General features: G+C 37.0%; 2 protein-coding genes across 2 annotated transcripts; one reads left to right on the forward strand and one right to left on the reverse strand.

The window, feature by feature from the left end:
- Positions 1-1,271: 1,271 nt before the first annotated feature.
- Positions 1,272-7,258, reverse strand: trim35-13 (tripartite motif containing 35-13). Its single transcript, XM_052139889.1, has 6 exons — positions 6,836-7,258; positions 3,966-4,061; positions 3,635-3,865; positions 3,519-3,541; positions 3,295-3,413; positions 1,272-2,538 (listed from the first exon to the last, which is right to left on the reverse strand). The coding sequence occupies exons 1-6, from the start codon at positions 7,226-7,228 to the stop codon at positions 2,000-2,002; spliced, it is 1,401 nt and encodes a 466-aa protein (XP_051995849.1). The 5' UTR covers positions 7,229-7,258; the 3' UTR covers positions 1,272-1,999.
- A 6,449-nt stretch (positions 7,259-13,707) lies between these two features.
- LOC127652290 (uncharacterized) lies at positions 13,708-19,686 on the forward strand. The gene is made up of 5 exons (XM_052138431.1): positions 13,708-14,140; positions 14,237-14,364; positions 15,440-15,518; positions 15,639-16,009; positions 19,330-19,686. The coding sequence occupies exons 1-5, from the start codon at positions 13,882-13,884 to the stop codon at positions 19,684-19,686; spliced, it is 1,194 nt and encodes a 397-aa protein (XP_051994391.1). The 5' UTR covers positions 13,708-13,881.
- Positions 19,687-19,772: the final 86 nt, after the last annotated feature.

Genomic DNA, 19,772 nt, shown 5'->3' on the forward strand with positions numbered 1-19,772 from the left:
ATGGCCCTCTGGTCGACAACTGAAGATGGACTGGTGGTTCACATTCAGCACGACAATGACCCTAAACACACCGCCAAAAAAAACAACACAGCGGTTTAAGGAAGGTCAAAGTCCTTGAGTGACAAAGTCCAATAGATCCAATAGAAAATCCCACAATTTGACTGAACTCGAACAATTCTGCTTGGAAGAATGGGCTAATATTCCCCAATCTAGGTGTGTGAAGCTAGTAGAGACATATCCAAACAGACTGATGGCTGTCATTAAAATAAAAGATAGCTCTACAAGTATTAAAGTATTCAAGTTTTTTATCTTTTATAATTTTTTGGAACTGATGCCTTGTTTGTTACTTGAATGTTGTAAAGCACAATTTGTAAATAAAGCTGGAAAATATATATATTTTTTATGGGTTTTGATTTCAGGCAAAAAAAAAAAAAAAAGTGATTATTCCAAAGGGGTATGATGATTTTCTGTAGTGTGTGTGTGCGTGCGTGCACAAACCACCTGCCTAATGTGTAGGTCCAGGGTTGGGAGGGTTACTTTTGAAATGTATTCCACTACAGAATACATGCAGTAAAATGTAATTTGTAACCTATTCTGTTACATTACTCAAGATCAGTAACATAAATACTTTGGATTACTTCTTCAGCACTATACTATGACTATAAAAACTCTGTCAATACAGTAAGACAAAATACATTCTCTGAAAAACCTGAATATCTTATGCAGTGTTGTTTCTAAAACAAGATCAATCAAACTGATCTTGCTTGAAGAATTTTTAGATATTTTTTACAGGAAAACAATACAAAAATTATTATCAAGAATATGATTTTTGCCCTAATATCAAAGGTTTTACTAGAAAACAAAAGTATGATCGTGTCTGGTAACATGTGCATGTAAAATGGCTAGAAATAAAATTTTAGCTTAGCGTAAATTTGACAATTTACACAAGGTTTATTTATATTTGATCTGCTCCAAACTTACTTCAAACTTACTTCTCTGTCTGCTCGTATGAATGTAACACATCATAAGAAAGTGTTTCACCGCTGTTCAAATGCACTTTGAATTGCATAATTTGTATGAATAAATGTTTTCCATCTGAAAGGACTAAATATCGAACTAAACAAATGACAATGAAATCAAAGTAATCTCTTCAGTAATCAAAATACTTTTTGAATGTAACTGTATTCTAATTACCAATTATATAAATTGAACTGTAGTGGAAAACAGTTACTTATATTTAATTATATGTATTTAAAATACGTAATCCCGTTACATGTATTCTTATTGTATAGAAATAGTCATTTACAAATTTATTTTGTCCATTTATTTGCACTATTAAAAGTTTGAACAATTTTGTTTCTAAACCAAAAAAGCCTTTTTAATGGAAGAATTTTGCTTAAATGCTTGATATACATACTGTTTTTTTTTTTGTTTGTTTTTTTGTGGTTAATATGACTGATATTGCTTGACAATTTTGCTTTGAAATTCTTCCTGTTATCCAGATATACAGTACTGTGCAAACGTTTTAGGCGCTTGTGAAACATTTTGCATAGTGAGGATGTCTTTGGAAGATCGGATGTTCCAAGCTTCTTGGAGAATTCACCACGTTTTCTATCTATTTAGGCTGTATCAATTGCTTCTGTCTCTTCGTGTAATCTCAGACTGACCCGATGTTCAGTGGGGGCAATGCCATCTCTTGCAGAGTTCTTCTATTTTAATCGTTTCCATTTGCAGAAGTAATGTTTGGGAGTATAAAATGTATTTTTCCTATTGACACACTAAAGCTGAAGATATAAATAATCATCTGATGACAAATGTTTTTGTGAAACATCTTAAGTGCCTAAACCTTTTGCACAGTTCTGTACATCAGATTTTTCAAAACCAAAGCAAGTGGAGCTAAATGGTTATTTCCATCTGCCTCACCCACACGCAACACATGTAACATGAGAGGGAAGGTCTTAGGATAGAAATGCTGATAGAGACATTCTTTACAGTCCTATTAGTCTACTGTAACAGACAGCCTCCCTGGTAACACTTTTAATGGTTGCTCCTTGCAGGCACTGCAGAAATATGGGAATGCTCTCGGAGTGATGATGTCTGTGAAGGTGAATAGAGCTGTCCTCTCTCGTGGGTTGTAGAAACTGACCTTGGACCTGTCCATGTCTAATACAACTCGCACTACCACCAGCGGCTCCTTACTCATAGTGAGTGGTGACCATGGGGCAGTACAGGCTTTATACTCCCCGTTACGTAGTCGAATGGTCCAGAATCCCTCTGCAGGGGTCAGGACATTCTTTCCCTTCCGGTTGATGGATGCACTTGCAACTCCAATGACCCAGTATGTGTTGTTTTTTACCTCCACATCCCAGCTGTGTCGGCCAGATTTGAAGCCCTCACTGCCCAGCATCTCTGCACTTATGTCAAAGCGCTCAGGGTTGTCTGGAAGATTAAAGGTCTCAGAACAGCACTGTAATGTAGTCAGATCATCTGATAGGAGGAAGCAGCTTGCAGCCGTGTTTGGGTCGAGGGTTACAGGAGCTGCGGAACAAAAAATGCTTGAAAGATTATCACGGTTAAATCCACTGTTACTGTGACTTTGAAAAGTTAACATTGCTCAGGAATACTTGATTCTGATTGGTCAGTTGTGGCTTTCAAATATTTTTGTGATCACTGAACTGCATATTTGACCGTTGTCTATGGCAACATACAGGTGCTACTGTTATGTGTCTTGTATCGATTTGGTAAGTAGCTAACAAGCAGATAAATGTACAGTCAGTTGGACGTTATTGCAAAATAAAGGTTCGGGGTGTTACAAGACACCTCCACTTGTGCCAGGGTCATGATCACCCCATCTGGGTTTATTTTGCGATGATGACCAGCTGACCGCATGCTATCCCTTACTAATGAGACATGTTGAGTCCAGGACACATTGCAGCAAACTTGCAATGCAGACTAAAAGAGCCTCATTAATATAACATGAATATATTCAATTCAAACATTTACATAATGTCGTTACAAACGACATAGAGAAATTTGTTTTGCTCGTATTTCATGGATGAGGCCCACTAATGTTATTGCTATAAAATTTTAATCAACGGCGACTTTTTGATCTCCGGCTATCAGGCCAAATGAAGGTGGTCAAAAATGTTGTCATCCAATAAAATGTGGAGAATAAAATAATTGTTATGAAATTTACATGTATATTTTTAAATGTATTTACATACTGTATCATCACAGCATGTATATCGATAGACTATATTCAGCATGTACTTACTACATTAATACAGTACTTACTATATTGAATGATTTCCTGCATTCTCTCCCAGATTTTAAACTTTAATGAGCCAAGGTGTTTAGCTACATCAAGCAGAGAATCTGTTATCATCACTGGATCCTGGGGAACATGCCATGTCCTGTAAATTGAGTAAGAATTACAAAGTTAGAGTGGAGCAAATTATACATATTTAAGATGAAAAATCAAATATATAAAGTTGTTACTGGAGAAAGGGGGGTGGTACCTCTTAATAGTGTCTTTGTAATTCTAGATGAATGAAAAAAGAAAAGGTTACTAAAATTACAAGGTGTGGATTGTATCATTTTATTAAGTTGTATCCATTAAATTAAAAACTGTTACCTTGAGGAATGGTATGTCCTGAGATTTCATCTCTTGTTCAACAGTTTTTATAGTGTTGGTTAGAGATGTGATGTCATTTTCCAAATGTTCAATCTTATCATTCATGATCTGGCTCTTCTGCATCTTCTCTTGCTTCAGCATGGAAAGCCGGGATGCTTCCTCATCTCGTAGGAACTGTTGCAGCGTCTCAAACGCCTCTCGTATCTGCCTCTCAGTATTCTCTGCCTGACTCTAGATTTAGAATAATATGAAAGACTTTTCTGAAGTGGAGAATTCACCTAAGTCTCCTAAAAACCTGGCCAAATAGCAAAGTATTTTAAAATGAAAATACCTTAATGTGTTGTGTTGTTTGCTCGCAAGTCAGTTTGGCTTTTTGGAAGAGCTTCAGCTTGTCCTTAAGTGGTTTTAATGCATTTTTGAGTTCCTCCTGGAAAAAAGGGTAAAGAAAATTCAAATGCACTACGCTAATAAGTTATTTACATTTATATTTAGCAGACACCTTTATCCAAAGTGACTTACAAATGAGGAACAAATCAAGCAATCTGTCATACAAAAGTCAACTTCAGTATCACACTGCCAAGTTCTCACAGTGGCTGGAGTCGTGAAGATGCAGCTTTTTTTTTTTAAAGTAAGGGCATTTAGTGTTGTAATACGGAATCATATACTTACTGAAACGCCTATGGATTTTTACTTTAAAAAGACAAATATTTTTTACATTAGTTTAAATTTGGAGTAAATGATTCCTGAGAAATACCGTTGATATTTGAACTCAACAGCCAAACAAACACACCCCTCCCTTCAGTGCTCTTTCAGATGCTCCCCAAATTCATGCACATGCAATAGTGTTGTGTGGATCGGTCTGATCCACTTTGTTTATTTTCCCATTTACAGAGCCTAAGCTGTTTATAAATGTTGGATTTTGTTTTCAGTGCACAGAGAGCGGACCGTGAAGAGATATTCGCGGAATTTAACAAATAGTGTATTGGATTCAAATGACTTACTCCAACTTTAAGGGCACTAGAATCCTAAACAAGGGTTAGGAAAAGGATAAGATGTGCCGTGGAACATTGAGACCACAATTTAAGAGAAACTGTAATTCTTAAAGTTCTCTTAAAGCTATCAGAATTGTTATTCTTTATTTTTCTTGTTATATTTTTAGATACAAAGTTGACATTATAAGACATTAAGTCAGAGATTTTAAGTGTCAACTAGATATGTAAAGTTTATTAGGATCAACTTTGATGTTGAAAGTTTAAAGTAGTTTTGAAGTTAAGGCTATTCTGAGACTTTCCCAGTGTTTATATGGAAACCAACGGAAAAGTGTTAAATGGACACCACCTAATGTGATGACATTTTGAACACTCCAATGGTGTTAATTGACACTCCTAGAGTGTCAAATTGTAATTGGAGTATAATGACACTGAATTGGAGTTGATAAGAGCTTCTAATTTAACACCAAACCTGACTTAATATAACACTGAATAGTAGCAGTTTGTGCTCAACTTTAAATGTAGCATTTACACTCATTATCCATTACTGTATGGTAGGTATTTCATGTAATAGCTTACATTTGCTCCCCACACCCATCCCCACTCCATAAAACAAAAACTGAAAGAAAGAAATGCATTTATTTTTTCTTCTGTACAATTTGTACAGAGCACTCAAAACACACTGTATATGACTGTATGTGGTAACACATAACTGTCTCACCCAAAGAAAATGTCTGGTACAATATAGAAAAGTGAATTTGTTCCTCACAACTTCTTAATATTAAAGAGGTTTTAGTACTGCAATGGACCAGGCAGAATTGAAAAGTTGAGCTCTTTTTAAAAACATAAAAAGCATGAAATTGCTCTACAAATGTAGTCTCCATTTGTGAAACAAAGTTAATCTTGTTTCTTAGTAAATAGGTAAACAGTCTTACCAAACAATGGCATCTTATCACAAAATCAGTCCCAACAGTGATATTCAGCAGTTTGTTGTCCATCACAACATAAAAGCTGATTGTCTTCTTGCCGGTCCCTGAAGAAGGTAATGCTGCTGATGTCCCTCATGAAATCTCTGGATTTTTCAGATTTTTGATTTTACGCTGTACAAACAACTTTAATTTCGATCAGTAAGAAAAGTCATGGCAGCCCGAGTCAAAACAATCGGAAGGTGTAGTTCATGTAAGGGAAATTTTGGTGTTGGTTTAGGGATTTTGGAAAACCCCTAACCCAAGTCTGTAGAATGACAGTATGCAAAGTCTTTTTAGCAAGTCAGCATTGGCTGTCATCATTGAAACGCTCCAGGGCAACTATTTTTTTTTTTTGTAAACAAGCAGCATACAAGTGCAGCACATATCTATTTGAATGGGGAAACACTGAAATCTCCAAATCGGTTGGTCAAGATTACGATAAAAATGACGAAATCTTATTTAAAATCAGCAGTAAAATCTGACAACACTAGTATCAAAAATTGTGCAAAAATAAAATTTTCCCAGCTTGTATAGTTAATGTGCATACACGTACACAAGTTGATTGACAGGCGATGTCTTTATCCAAAGGGTGATTGGCTCTTTTACCTGTAAGGCGGGACATCCATTCTATATCCGTTGGCCATTCCAGTTTCTCCCATTCATTTTAATAGAAGTGGTCTGTCTCTGCTAAATAGTCTCTACAGTATGTCAAGCCAACATATATATGTAATGTGAAATCGCAATTCAAATATACCATAATATCTTATATTTAATTTGGACCTTGTATGACCATAAAAATCCATACTTGGTCGTGGCCTTAAAAATTTACCTTTTTAGATACGGGTGTATACATTCATCAACTGTAAATAAAGACCAAAGTCAAGTGAATTAGTCAAATGCAAATGCTTTTGACTGGACTCAAGCACATGGAAAAATTGCATGGGAGTCTGGTTTCAGTCTTTCCAGGAGGGCACATACCCGGCAAGAATATACTGTTATTAATAGCGTGAAGATAATGCAGCCAAGGAACCATAAATAATAATTTCTAAGGCCCTAAACAGAAGAGATGGTTTTACGCCTAAGATGTTTTTATTTTATTTTATCAACTGTTCATTGAATTGATGCACAATTGTTGAAACTACAGGATAAACATTACTGTATAATCTTTGTGCCGGGCAAGTTGGTCTTGATACATTGCTTGTACGCAGTTTTTGAGATTCTAAAACACCTGTATGCAGACGTACCTTACAGTCTTGTGAGGCTTCATATAAAGGGTACAACCGGTGACCCATGTGGTTGCTCAATGACTCGCATTTGCTACACGTGGGTTCCAGGTCCTCCAAACAGAAGAGAGTCAATTTCTCACCATGTTCTTTGCATGCAAGTGGGTCATTTTTGCAGCGTTCTTTCAGAAAACACTCGCAGGTCTTCTCTAGCATTTTGTTGACCAAGAGCTCCCCCATAGATGATGGCTGGCAACACAGAGGGCATTCACAAGTTCCCCCACCATTCCAGAAGCTCTCCAGACAATGTTTACAGAAACGATGTCTGCAGAACAGCACTACAGGCTTTTGAAGGATACTTCCACAGATGGGACAGGAGAGGTCCTCCTCAAGACGTGATTGCTTGGAAGCCATTGCTGCTTTGAGCCACTCATTGCCCGATGAGGTAACAGGGGGCATTTTATGTTCCATCTACCCACTTATGATTAACCTTGGGAGATCTGTTTACCGATTGGCCCCAGTATACTGAGTGTGTACAGCACATCTGCAAGCCTACCATGAATCAAGTCTGACATATGATATGCTCTGATCTGTGCAAGAGTCATGCATAAACATCGCCTTATGCAACATCAGTGTCTTGGCGAGTGATTTGATCTTAGCACTGACATAAAAGGGGTGGAAGTGTGCCAAGATCTCATGTCATTTCAATGAAGAGGATAAATAGTATTTGCCATCTAATAAGAATAATAAAAGAAAAAAAGATTTGAGAAGAATTGAAAAACTGGCATCATGGAAGTGGGCTGAGGAACGTTTCAAAGAAGGGGAAAAACTATGTTCAAATGAATAACTAGTTCTTGAAACATATTTCACATATTTCACAATTAAGCCACAATTGTTATTGCATTAGATGGCAAAATATCAATCCAACTGTCAATTATTTTAAAGAAATATATTACATTAGCAAAGCATTACACAAAGGGAGATTAGTCAGGTTTAAAAACTAGAATGTAGATTGTATCCCGCATAAGCCAACTACAGCTATTTCAGCAATATAAAAATACTAAATTATTCTGCTTTTATTCTATTGGAATCTGGCAATATATGTCCTCATACTATTAGCATTATTATTTTTCATTAACGCATTTATGTAAATAATAATAAATTCTCCTTCTAGTTATTTACATTTTGGCTAATGACAACACAACTCTCACAAACTTGCCGGAAAAGCAACTGCTTGTTTACTTTTGCATTACAAAATAAGGTGAATACTAGTGGAATTTGAATAAAGGCACCTGAGGAAACAACACAGGAAATCAGCATGTTGCTTTTGAATTTTCTTCTACCCTGAAATTGACCCATTCTGCAGAATTCCCAACAAGCGGCATCACCCATCAGAACTTTTTGCAGCACTTCAAATGTGTTGCACGAGCAATCTCTGAGACTCTTGTTCTCTGTGGAAACCAATTAGTAATCGTGTTCTCCTGACCAATGGTGAGTGCAGTTCAGATGTTTCATTTTCACTATAAAATATGTGATATGTAATATGGGGTTAATAAAATATGCATTCTTGTTGACTGTATTACATCAGATACAACAAAAAATGTAACCCACTATTGGCGCCATCCAGTGGACATTTTTTCCCCCGAACTGGAGCTCAAACATTCCCACACATTTAACAACATTTCCAGCTTTGGCCACTAGAGGGAGTGGTTCAAATTTCAGAAAGCACAGGCCAATTTGAACAGCAGAACTTTCAACATACTATTGCCAAATTCACTGAAATTGGTTGGTTACATTCATCGATACATTGAGAGACATAGTCTTTTGAATGCTGTGTGGTATGGACTTAAGGTGTCAATCATTTATTTTGCTGAATAAAAGATCAGGTGGATTGCACAAAGTGTTTGTAATTGTTGCATTTTACATTTATTGCTATATTATTATATTATTGAAATAGTTTTAGTATTTGTTCTGTTGTGTAAGCTTGAGTATTCTAAAATCTTTCCGGTGCAGTACTTTAGCTTCCGAATTATGTTTTTTTTTCTTTGAGCTCTGCTGAATTTAATATCTTCTTCCTTTGCATTTTCTAAGACAAGGATCCAGAGATCTTTTCTCTCCAGATTGGGCATTCATAACAGCCTTTCTTCTCCCAAAACTGCTGGCAGCAAATTTTACAGTAGCTACACCCACATAACGTACAGCAGAGACACACTGGGATTTTTAAGATTTGTGCCACGTACAAGAGAAGTTCTCTATAAGAGATGGCAAATTACCTCCCATTTTGTCAGCTGAACTGAGCCGAACCCATATATATTCAACCATCTTCACTGTTACTGGAGCCTAAAAGGCTCACTCTGTTCCCTTTTAGGCTCCAGCCACTTGACATTTTGTCTCTTGCGGCTGACCTGTGTGTAAGCAAGTTATAACAAAGCATAAAAATTCAAACTCAGTTTCAAAACGTTCAAACCATTTACATACGTGTGAATTCGAGAAAGACTGAATTGCAAAAAATGCAGGTACAGAGACTGCTCTCTTGTCAGTAGCTGAAAGCCTATGACTGACGAGAGCTAACTCCAAATCATCCGTCCTCATCATCCTTGAATTGTCTGGTGCCTTTGACACAATGAACCTCCAGATTCTCCTGTCCACCCTCTCTGACCTGGGCATCACAGGAACTGTGCTTGGATGGGTTGAGTCATATCTCACTGTGTCTGTGTCAGTGTGTTAATAGACCAGTAGAAATGTCAACCACAAGAAAGGTATCAAGTATCACGTCTATCGCGGTTATGCAAAATCCATGGCAATGCACTTTCCAAAAAAATCAAAGCCTTGAAAGTTTGATTTGAAAGATTTAAAAGTTGATGAGCTACTAATGGAAAATGAAAGTATAAAACGTCATCAATATTTTATTAGTTTATTAGTGGCTTAAGGAGATCCATCAGGACTGATGTAGTTTGGTGCTGCCTATAAGGTTAAGGTTTATCAGAGAAGATGTACTTTGTCATGTATGAAGAATCTTTTGTTTATGAATTCTGTAGTAATTTGTAATGCATGCATGCTCTGTTGTGATACATTACCAGTTGTATTAACCTGAACACCGACTGTGCCCCTAAATACTGCTAACCGCAAGTGTGATAAGACATGCCTGTGTTATGGACGTCACCATCTTTGATATTTACGTTAGTCACCGTCACTGTGGTTACAGCTGTCAGATTATGGGCTTGATGTCGTTGTTCGTTCAAACAAACATATTCAAATCAACCCACTACTGTAAGCTGTTGTTTGAACAGGACATTTAGAGGCTCACGTCTCTAAGTAAATGCGGTTGTCAATCCCAAATACTGACTGTGTGAACATAGTCATGGATGACTTTTATGCTGCCATTCATGTGCTTTTGGAGCTTTTAAATTTTGGTCACCATTCACTTGCATTGTATGTACCAACAGAGCTGACATATTCTTCTAAAAATCTTAGAAGATGTTACGTCTTTTTTTAGCAAGAGGATTTCATCTTTTTCCAAGCAAACAAAAAGGCACAAGTATTATAAGATGTCCAAATCATTTCAGTTGCAACTGAGCTCCATAATGGAGATAATGACTAAAACGGCAATGGAAGAAATATGCAAAGCAGAAGAAAGTAAGTCAAACATCTGGGGTGGAAGTAGGGTGAGTATATGAAGAGGGAATAAAAATGTTTGGGTGAACTGAATCAGAAAGCACTAAAAGGTGAACTGACCGCCATATTTAGCTGCAGTTTGTTCATGGCTTGAGACTGATCTGGGCTACACACTCTCATGGTGAAGGGTTCATATGACATTTCTAAATTTGGCTAATTTGTATAATATCGTATGACTGCACTCGTATAAATTCCTTTGACTTTCACTACAGCAATGACTTCGCTGGATATCGTTTCTATCTAATATGCGACAATTACTTGCTTCTGTCAAACACAACAACTTCCTATCATGCTTACAACACTACTGATTGGTTAAGTTTAGATATGGGGTTTGTGTAAGGGCATAATATCAATAAGTATGTCCTTAACGCATCATGCGCAAAAATTATCCTTGGAATTTGCACGTGATGAATTCGTACGAAAACTTACGAAACAGCCAACTCGTAAAAATATGTATGAATTTTCATGGGATCGGGATGGTTCTGGAATAGTGTGCTATATCTTTTCTAACTGACCGGATTTACGACTTTCGCACCGCAGACTATTAAAAATCGCAAAATATCGACAGAATGCTTGTTAATTCAATCTAAAACTGTACAAAATTCTAATGTAACTAAACCCTAATGTAAAGGGTCTTGAATATGATCTACAGTAAGTTGCTCTTCTTCTTTCTATCTTACACTCTGTATGACTATTTCTGTGACGTCTGTCTGACTCTCTGGCTAGCTGTTTGTGTTATTGTAATATCTTTATAACTATCAAATTTGTAACTTTTAAATGAATTAAATCTTTCAGACAAAGCTTTATCAAGCCAACATCAAAGTTTGTCTTGACAACTTTACCTTTCTAGTTCATTTATAATTTGCATTACCTGGATTGTGCTTGGATTTATGCTGTTGGATTTGCTGTAGTTTGTCCACATGTCTGTGACCTTAATGGACAGTTTGTACTTATGTTGTGTGATGAGCTCATTTTCTGTAACTATGTTTTGTTGTGCTCTGAAGTGCATTCATTTTTAAAAGGATTCTGGGAACCATACTCATGCAGTAAATGTTTATCTTACCTTACAGTCCTCCCGCGCCTCTTCCAGAGGGTACACTCTGTGACTTTTGTGGCTCCCTGATTTGAGGCAATACGCGCAGATAGGACATTGGTCCCCAATGCAAAAGAGAGTCATCTTCTCTCCACGCTCCTCATATATACTTTGAGGAGAAGCAGATGTTTTTATTCTGCAAAGTGGACAGCCTTTAGAGCTTTGTGTCTCCCAGAACTGTGAAAGGCAAGATTCGCAAAAGCCACAACCACATGAAAGGCAACAAAGCACAGCTGGGACATCAAAAATCTCTCCACATGCTGAGCACAAGGGCTCATCATCCAGGAAAGTAGTTTCAGCCTCCATTTCCTTCATAAGCTCCAAACATCTCTATATGTACCAGACTGGTACTCTATGTTCTGTATGCACATATCCATGCTTTTCATGCCAGCTAAAGTTACAAGTTTCCTACCACAGTGAACTGTCAAGGACAAAATAGAAATGTGCTGTCACTGTATGGAGATTTATTTACTTATGCACTTGGTCCTCGGAGAGGTCTCTTGATGTGGGGGACAGGATATTAGTTAGGCATTAGTCTCCCATTAGTTATGTTTGTAGTGCCAGTTTATTTAAAAAAAAAAAAAAGACATAATTTCAATGCTTGGGATTCATGTGTACTTGTTCTGGGAGAACAAAAAAATAGCAGTACAATGTTTTGAAAATCTGAGGATAATCTTAGGCCTCTTAATCTATTTCAGTTATGATTATGTAAGGACAGGGTTGGGAGGGTTACTTTTGAAATGTATTCCACTACAGATTACAGAATACATGCTGTAAAATGTAATTTGTAACATATTATGTTACATTACTCAAGATCAGTAACGTATTCTAAATACTTTGGATTACTTCTTCAGCACTGGTTTATTTTTTCACTTGTTTTGATATAAAAAATCTGCCAGTACAGTTAGACAAAATACATGTTAAAAATACATTCTCTGATAATCCTAAATATTTTATGCAGTGTTGTTTCTAAAACCAGATGAATCAAATCGATTTTTAGATATGTTTACAGGAAAACAATACAAAAATTATTATCAAAAATATGATGTTTACCCTAATATCGAAGGTCTTACTAAAAAAAAAAAAAAAAAAAAGAAATGATCCAACGTGAATGTTCTTGATAAACAATATGATCATGCTGGTAACATGTGCTTGTAAAATGGCTAGAAATAGCATTTTAGCTTAGCGTAAAGTTGACAATTTACACAAGGTTTATTTCTATTTCTTCTGCTCCAAACTTACTTCAAACTTACTTCTCTGTCTGCTCGTATGAATGTAACACATCATAAGAAAGTGTTTCACCGCTGTTCAAATGCACTTTGAATCGCATCATTTATATGTATAAATGGTGTAAACTCTTAATTACAGACATATTAACGTAACAAAAATCCCTGGACTGCGTCATACTGACACCCAGTGGTCATTGTACATTTGGTGGTGGACACATTTTCTCTGTCGATTAAAAGCAAAACATTTGTGTGATTTATGGGCTCAATTTTTACTAGTGAGAACTGATAGTCAAGGAATTTTTTTTTTATATAGCACTTTTTATACCCGATAGCAATTCAAAGTGCTTTAAATAAAATCTATAAAGAAAATGCAAGATACATGATTTTATCATTTTTATTAACAACTGCTAGTGAAAATGCAGTTTCACTATATTAGTGAGGACATTTTCAAAGAATTGGCCCTCGCAAGCGCAGGGCGCCCACATTAAATAATGTAAATGCCTGTGTATTTTAAAGAAAACGCATTTCACTGCGTTATTACATAGATCAAATACTATATATGATCAATATAATAAGCTGTTTCTTTCTTTCCATCTATCCATTGATTCTTAAAAATCGTTTATTTGAATCTTCTGAAATGATTCGATACAACCGAATCGCAAATTACAGTAGCTCTCATTAAACACAGATATCGATTCAGCGGCAGCTGTTTAACTAAATAACTATTTTCCCAAAACAGACCATGCAATATGCAACGTGGGGGATTTTTTAAAAACTTTTTAACGTTGACACAAATGATTCGCTGAAACAATTCCCAAAACGAACCGTTTGAAGGAATCGATTTGCGATTCACTAAAATGAATAGAACTTTAACCCAAACCGGAAGCTAACGATACACTACGGCAAGCTAAAAGCCAGTTCTGTTGATACTTTTTTATATCGTGCTTTTGCATCACAGTCCTAAATTGCACAACATGGACTTATATTTTCTGTGACAGCAGTTTGCGTCTTTTTTTAGCAAGAGGATTTCATCTTTTTCCAAGCAAACAAAAAGGCACAAGTATTACAAAATGTCCAAATCATTTCAGTTGCAACTGAGCTCCATAATGGAGATAATGACTAAAACGGCAATGGAAGAAATATGCAAACTTGTAGACGGTGATTTTGCGTTTTTACGACAAGAGCTGTCACGGGTTATGAGTGAAAATACAGTTCTTAAAGACCAAATGCTCTGTCTCGAGAGTGAAGTGGAAAGCACGCGCGTCACAAAGGAAGAAACACGTGCTGGCTCCAAAATATATCGCTCTATTTGTGTTCAAACAGAATATGGTAAATATTATCTCTATTTAATAGCTGTATTTGAATAGGTCGTTTTCATGTGATTTGCTGTGTTTAAAATGGATCTGCATGCTTTACTCCTGACAGGAGTGCAGCCCTCCATCAAAGGGATATTTGGAAAGGAGTGGTGTTCCAGTTTGTGGGATCATCAGATTGAGCCAAGAGAAGATACGCTGGCAATCGATGACGACCTCTATCCTGTATCGCCTTATAAGGTTCCCTTGCTTGCCTTAAAACAGTATTAAACCTAGAAATGAAATTTCCGTAATTGTTTACTCACCCTCGTGTCGTTCGTAAACCCACACGCTGTTTTCTTCATATCCAGAATGAGTTATTTTTGAAGAATCTCCACACAGCACTTTTCCATACATGTCTGTCAAGGTCCCAAAAGGAAAAAAATACAAAACTCCATAAATTAAGTTTGAATGACTCATATGCTATATTCCAAATCATGTGAAAACACACACAATAGTTGGGATGTGCCAATACAATCATTAATATATGGCAGTTCTTGTTATCACAATATTTCTTAAGATCCCAGTATCGATATTTGTATTAATCTATTGGTGTATTTCAATAAGGAAGAAGCATGTCATGTAAATATGTGCAAACTCTGAGAGTTGGGTCTCTCTCACACCTTTAAACGGTTCAATTGTATTCTAATTATGATATTGTGGCATATGTTTCGTGGTGAATAATGTATCATGATGTGGTTAACGATACTCAGCCTTATACAACAGTGATATTTTGGTATACATTTACTGAAAATATTCCATGCCACTGCAGCTCTCAAATCTCAGTCTCCATAGTGCATTGTATTAGGTTACGGTACATGTGAGATGCGATGATACATCGGCGTCTATTACATTTTTAAATCTAAATGAAAATGTGGATGATATTTCAGAGCTTCGGAGGAGGCGGCAATTATCAATGAACAATAATTTTCTTTCTATTCCTCACACAAAGCTATCTTGTGGCTTCAGAAGACTTGGAATACAGCACAAGATGGATTACTTCTATGGTGGTTTTAGGGTGTTTTTTCACTATGAACTGCAAAAAAGAGCTGTCTGAAGATTCTTCTAAATTTCTCCTTTTGTGTTCCATGGAAAAATAACAGCAGACAGGTTTGGAATGACATGAGGGTGAGTAAATAACTAAAAAATGTTTGTGTGTTTGGGATAACTATACCTTTAAAATAAAAACTTATTTCTAAAATCCCATGTTAAGCGTAAATTAAAACGCTTTTGACATTATCTGTTTATTTTGTTTTAATTTGCCTGACTGATACAGCACAGAGACCAAGACTGTTCCAACCAACTTTTTATTAAAGAGGAGAATTTAGAAGTGGACACTTATGCCAACTATATAGGTAATGTTTAGCTGTTCATCTCTAATTAGTGCTGCTATTTATTTATTTTATTTCAGGTGTAAAATAATTATTTCTGTTCTTTTTTTAAAAGCTGTTTGTTGCATATTTATACTTTAACAGGCAAAATACCCCAAGTGTCAAGAGGACAGTTACACTCTTCTGTATTTGAGCCCTTCGCTGTTAATCGTCCAGAGATGACAGAATCCAATAAATTCAACAAACGTTTTGTGCTCGATGGATTTCCAGAGATGTCTGAAATCCAAACCACATCCTCCAATTCCTCAGACAAACACTCCATAGAAATCACAGTTATTGACGAAACTGGCGAACAATTAATGGCACCAATTGATGATTCAGTGGAATCTGATGGCTACTATATTCTCGATGAATTTTCAGACCCAGGACCATCTGAGGCCCAGAACGATGGAAGATCGCAGGAGATATATGGATATGATGCAACCTCTACAGAAAGCTGTGTAAAAAGATTTAAGGTACAGAAACTGCCCGGGCGACCTAAATTGGGTTATTGTGATTCTGGAAAGGTGTTTCTTCATCAAAATCCTACCAAAAACAGAATCAGAAAATACAAGTGTCGGCCTTCAGTAAAGTTTCCAAAGGTGAAACCAAATGAAAAGTTTCGTTGTGAGGTCTGTGGGAAATGTTTCCATTCAAACACTAATCTTACAGTTCACTATGTGGTCCACACAGGGGAAAGGCCCCATAAATGCAGTTATTGTGGGAAAGGGTTCTCACAGAAAGGAAATTTACATACTCATGAACGCATCCACAGAGGAGAAAAACCATTTACTTGTCAAACCTGTGGAAAGGGCTTCACCCAGAAAGTCTGCCTACGCAATCATGAACGCATCCACAGTGGAGAAAGACCATATACTTGTATAACCTGTGGAAGGGGTTTTAAACAGAAAATCACCTTAGATCAACACATGTTTGTCCATCAAAGAAGAGCTAAGATAAAAGCAAAGAGAACACTGAGTGATTTCATTTCTAGCTTTATTTAGCACTTGTTATTTCTAAACTTAAAAGTCTTCAGTGGCTTTGTAAAATGATATATTGAGAAGTTTCATTCTGAAATAGGTTGTAGTAGCAGATATACATTTCAGTAATGACTGTGTAATTAACTAATGTGTCTTCTATTAGCTCAAAGTCACAGCATGGGGATGTTTTATGTCATCCATTAGTGTAAAGCAACCAATAACAATATTTGATCTTCACAGATTTTTACACTCTGTATTTTCAAATGAGGGAAAGTGTATCGGAAAGAAATATTTTCTTTTTGTATGTCCCGTTATGAACGATTGCGCAAGTTTCAGTTGATTGTTTGAGGTCAGCTGTCTGTTAGGTTGCACATACAGCTGTGGCCAAAAGTATTGGCAGTGACATACATTTTGTGTTTTGCTAAGTTTTCTGGTTCAGTTGTTGTGATGTTGATTCACATTGTTTCTAGAGTATTGTGCAGAGTGATCAGATGCACTTTAAATTATTGCAAAAAGTTTCATTGGCCAAAAAAATGAACATTATCACAAAAGCCCAAATTTCACTGTTTTTTGGCCCTGGCACAAAATGACCAGCTAACATAATTTCACGAATCATATCAGCAGCACCTGGGAAAGTGTGAACTAGTACAAGTTATGTGAAATCACTCTATCAGTCTGATTGGATTATAAGAGCAGACTGATTTCTATAAAAGGAGGGAAGAAGTGCTTCCAATCATTGTGTTTTTGTTAGCAGTGGTTACCTCTAAAGAAAGCCGTTCAGCCATTATCGCTTTGCATCAAAATAGACTCGCATGCAAGGAAATTGCTGCAAAGAATATTGCACCTGAAAGAACCATTTACTGGATCATCAAGAACTTCAAGGAGAGAGGTTCAACTGCAGTGAAGAAGGCTTCAGGACGTCCCAGAGTGTCCAGCAAGCGCCAGGACCATCTCCTCCTGAGGAGTCAGCAGAATTGTGTCACCACCATTTACATTTATGCATTTGGCAGACGCTTTTATCCAAAGCGACTTACAGTGCACTTATTACAGGGACAATTCCCCTGGAGCAACATGGAGTTAAGTGCCTTGCTCAAGGACACGATGGTGGTGGCTGTGGGGATCGAACCAGCGACCTTATGATTAACAGTTCTGTGCTGTAGCCCACTACGCCATCTGCACGCACAGTGAGGCGAAGACTTTTGGACAATGGCCTGGTGTCAAGAAGGGCAGCAAAGAAGCCACTTCTCTCCAAGAAAAAAAACTCTGTAGGAAGTACAAGGATTGGACAGCGGAAGACTGGTGCATCCTGAGACCATCCATGTATGGGGTTGCTTTTCATCCAAGCGAGTGGGCTCTCTCACAATTCTGCCCAAAAACACTGCCATGAATAATGAATGGTGTCAAAACGTCCTGCAAGAGCAACTTCTCCCAATGATCCAGCAGCAATTTGGTGATGATTCGTGCATTTTCCAGCATGATGGAGCACCATGTCACAAGGCAAGTGTGATAATGAAGTGGCTCGGAGATCATTACATTGATATTTTGGATCCATGGCCAGGCAAATCCCCAGATCTTAATCCCATAGAGAACCTGTGGTCAATCATCAAAAGGCGAATGGACAAGCAGAAGCCCACAAATTGTGATCAACTCTGAGCACTAATAAGGCAAGAATTGGATTGCCATCAGTCAGGATTTGGCCCAGAAGTTGATATCAAGGACGCCAGAGCGAATTGCAGAGATTATGAAGAACAAGGTTCAACACTGTAAATATTGACTCTTTGCATATATTGCAAATGTTTTTGCCAATAAAAGCCTTTAAAACTTATGAAACGCTTATCATTGTTTTCCAGTATACCATAGAAACGTGAAAAAATAATCTACAAATACTGAAGCAGCAAACTTTGCAAAACACAAAATTTATGTCACTGCCAATACTTTTGGCCATGGCTATACAAGCAAATACATGTAAAAATTACTATGGGTGTTTTCATCCATGCTGAAGTATAAATAAAAAAAATGGTTTGCATGATTTTTTTGTAACGTTTTATTCAAGAACATCACGTTTGCCCATTTGTTCAAATGAATATTCACATCTTAAGGCAGGCGTTGCTGATTTGCAACAGTTAAAAACGAACTACCTTATTACTCCAGATACATATTTTATGAGTTTTTTTTACTCAGAAGTACCACTGCAGGACTTGGTTGTCCATTAGCAACAAACAGTTTCCCACTTGCTCACCAGATGGCAGTGTAGTCTCACTTCCAACATGTCTGTTTCCATGGGTTCCCTGAAACTGATTTTCTTGGCATCAATTTCGTGCAAGTATCACTATCAACCTCCATTAATTTGAAACTAAAACTGCATAAGAAGAATCATAAGTGTATATAGACACAGTAAATGCCAATTAGTAGATTTTATCTCTTCTGGATTTTTCCTCTGGTGCAGCTCTATTTCAACGTAGCAGATTTGCAACGTGTGGCCAGATAGGTACCACTAGATACCACATGCTTTATCTACTAGTTTGCCTATATTTTGAGCAACAGTTTATACTAGGGTTATTTTCCTATCACCAGTGTTTACGTATTACTTTGAGGTGTCACTGAGGGTATATCATATGGACAATGTAATAATTTGGAGTGAAGTTACAAACAATCAGAGGCAGATTTGATCAAAAGCAATAGCACAATACCATGTTCATTTGACTGTGCAGTGAGGAAAACTGATGTAGCCTAAATTCCATGGCACTTTTATTAGTACAGATCATTGTGTCAAAGCATTTTTTGGGAAACTACCTTACAGAATACTCTCTATGCAGGATTTGCAGTGTGTTATGGCAGGCAGACGAAAGATTTACTCAGCCAGGGAAGTCATCGAGTACATTTGCCTTCCTGATGGTGCTTTATCTGACACAGAATCCATTCCAGACGATAAAATTGCTGATCCAGATTTTGAGGAATCTCCTGAAGCATACGAGTCTGACTCCAGCTTTGATGATGATAAGCCAGTGGCAGCAATACCAAAAGCTAATCTCAACCACCTTGATGTTGAAATTCATAACATACATGCAGACAGTGACACTGAGGTCCCAGATGACAATGAACCTCAGCCAGGCCCAGCTCCAGTCAACAAAGAGTTTTCTTGGAGGCAGAGGAAACCCCAGCAGCTGACATAGACTCTTCATTCCGAGGACCTGCATTCTCACCTCCCCCAGACGAAATACCAAGTCCAAAGTGGTATTTTGATCAGTTCATGGACAAA

The sequence above is a fragment of the Xyrauchen texanus genome, chromosome 12, assembly GCF_025860055.1.
Source record: "Xyrauchen texanus isolate HMW12.3.18 chromosome 12, RBS_HiC_50CHRs, whole genome shotgun sequence".
NCBI classification, from domain to species: Eukaryota; Metazoa; Chordata; class Actinopteri; order Cypriniformes; family Catostomidae; genus Xyrauchen; species Xyrauchen texanus.

Coding starts and splice junctions, on each gene's coding strand:
- LOC127652290 (XM_052138431.1), top strand. CDS start 13,882: ATGTCCAAATCATTTCAGTTGCAACTGAGCTCCATAATGGAGATAATG. Junction 14,141..14,236: donor TTGTGTTCAAACAGAATATG/GTAAATATTATC, acceptor TACTCCTGACAG/GAGTGCAGCCCTCCATCAAA. Junction 14,365..15,439: donor ATCCTGTATCGCCTTATAAG/GTTCCCTTGCTT, acceptor TGACTGATACAG/CACAGAGACCAAGACTGTTC.
- trim35-13 (XM_052139889.1), bottom strand. CDS start 7,228: ATGGCTTCCAAGCAATCACGTCTTGAGGAGGACCTCTCCTGTCCCATC. Junction 3,866..3,965: donor AAACAACACAACACATTAAG/GTATTTTCATTT, acceptor TTCTAAATCTAG/AGTCAGGCAGAGAATACTGA. Junction 2,539..3,294: donor GCAGGAAATCATTCAATATA/GTAAGTACTGTA, acceptor TTTGTTCCGCAG/CTCCTGTAACCCTCGACCCA.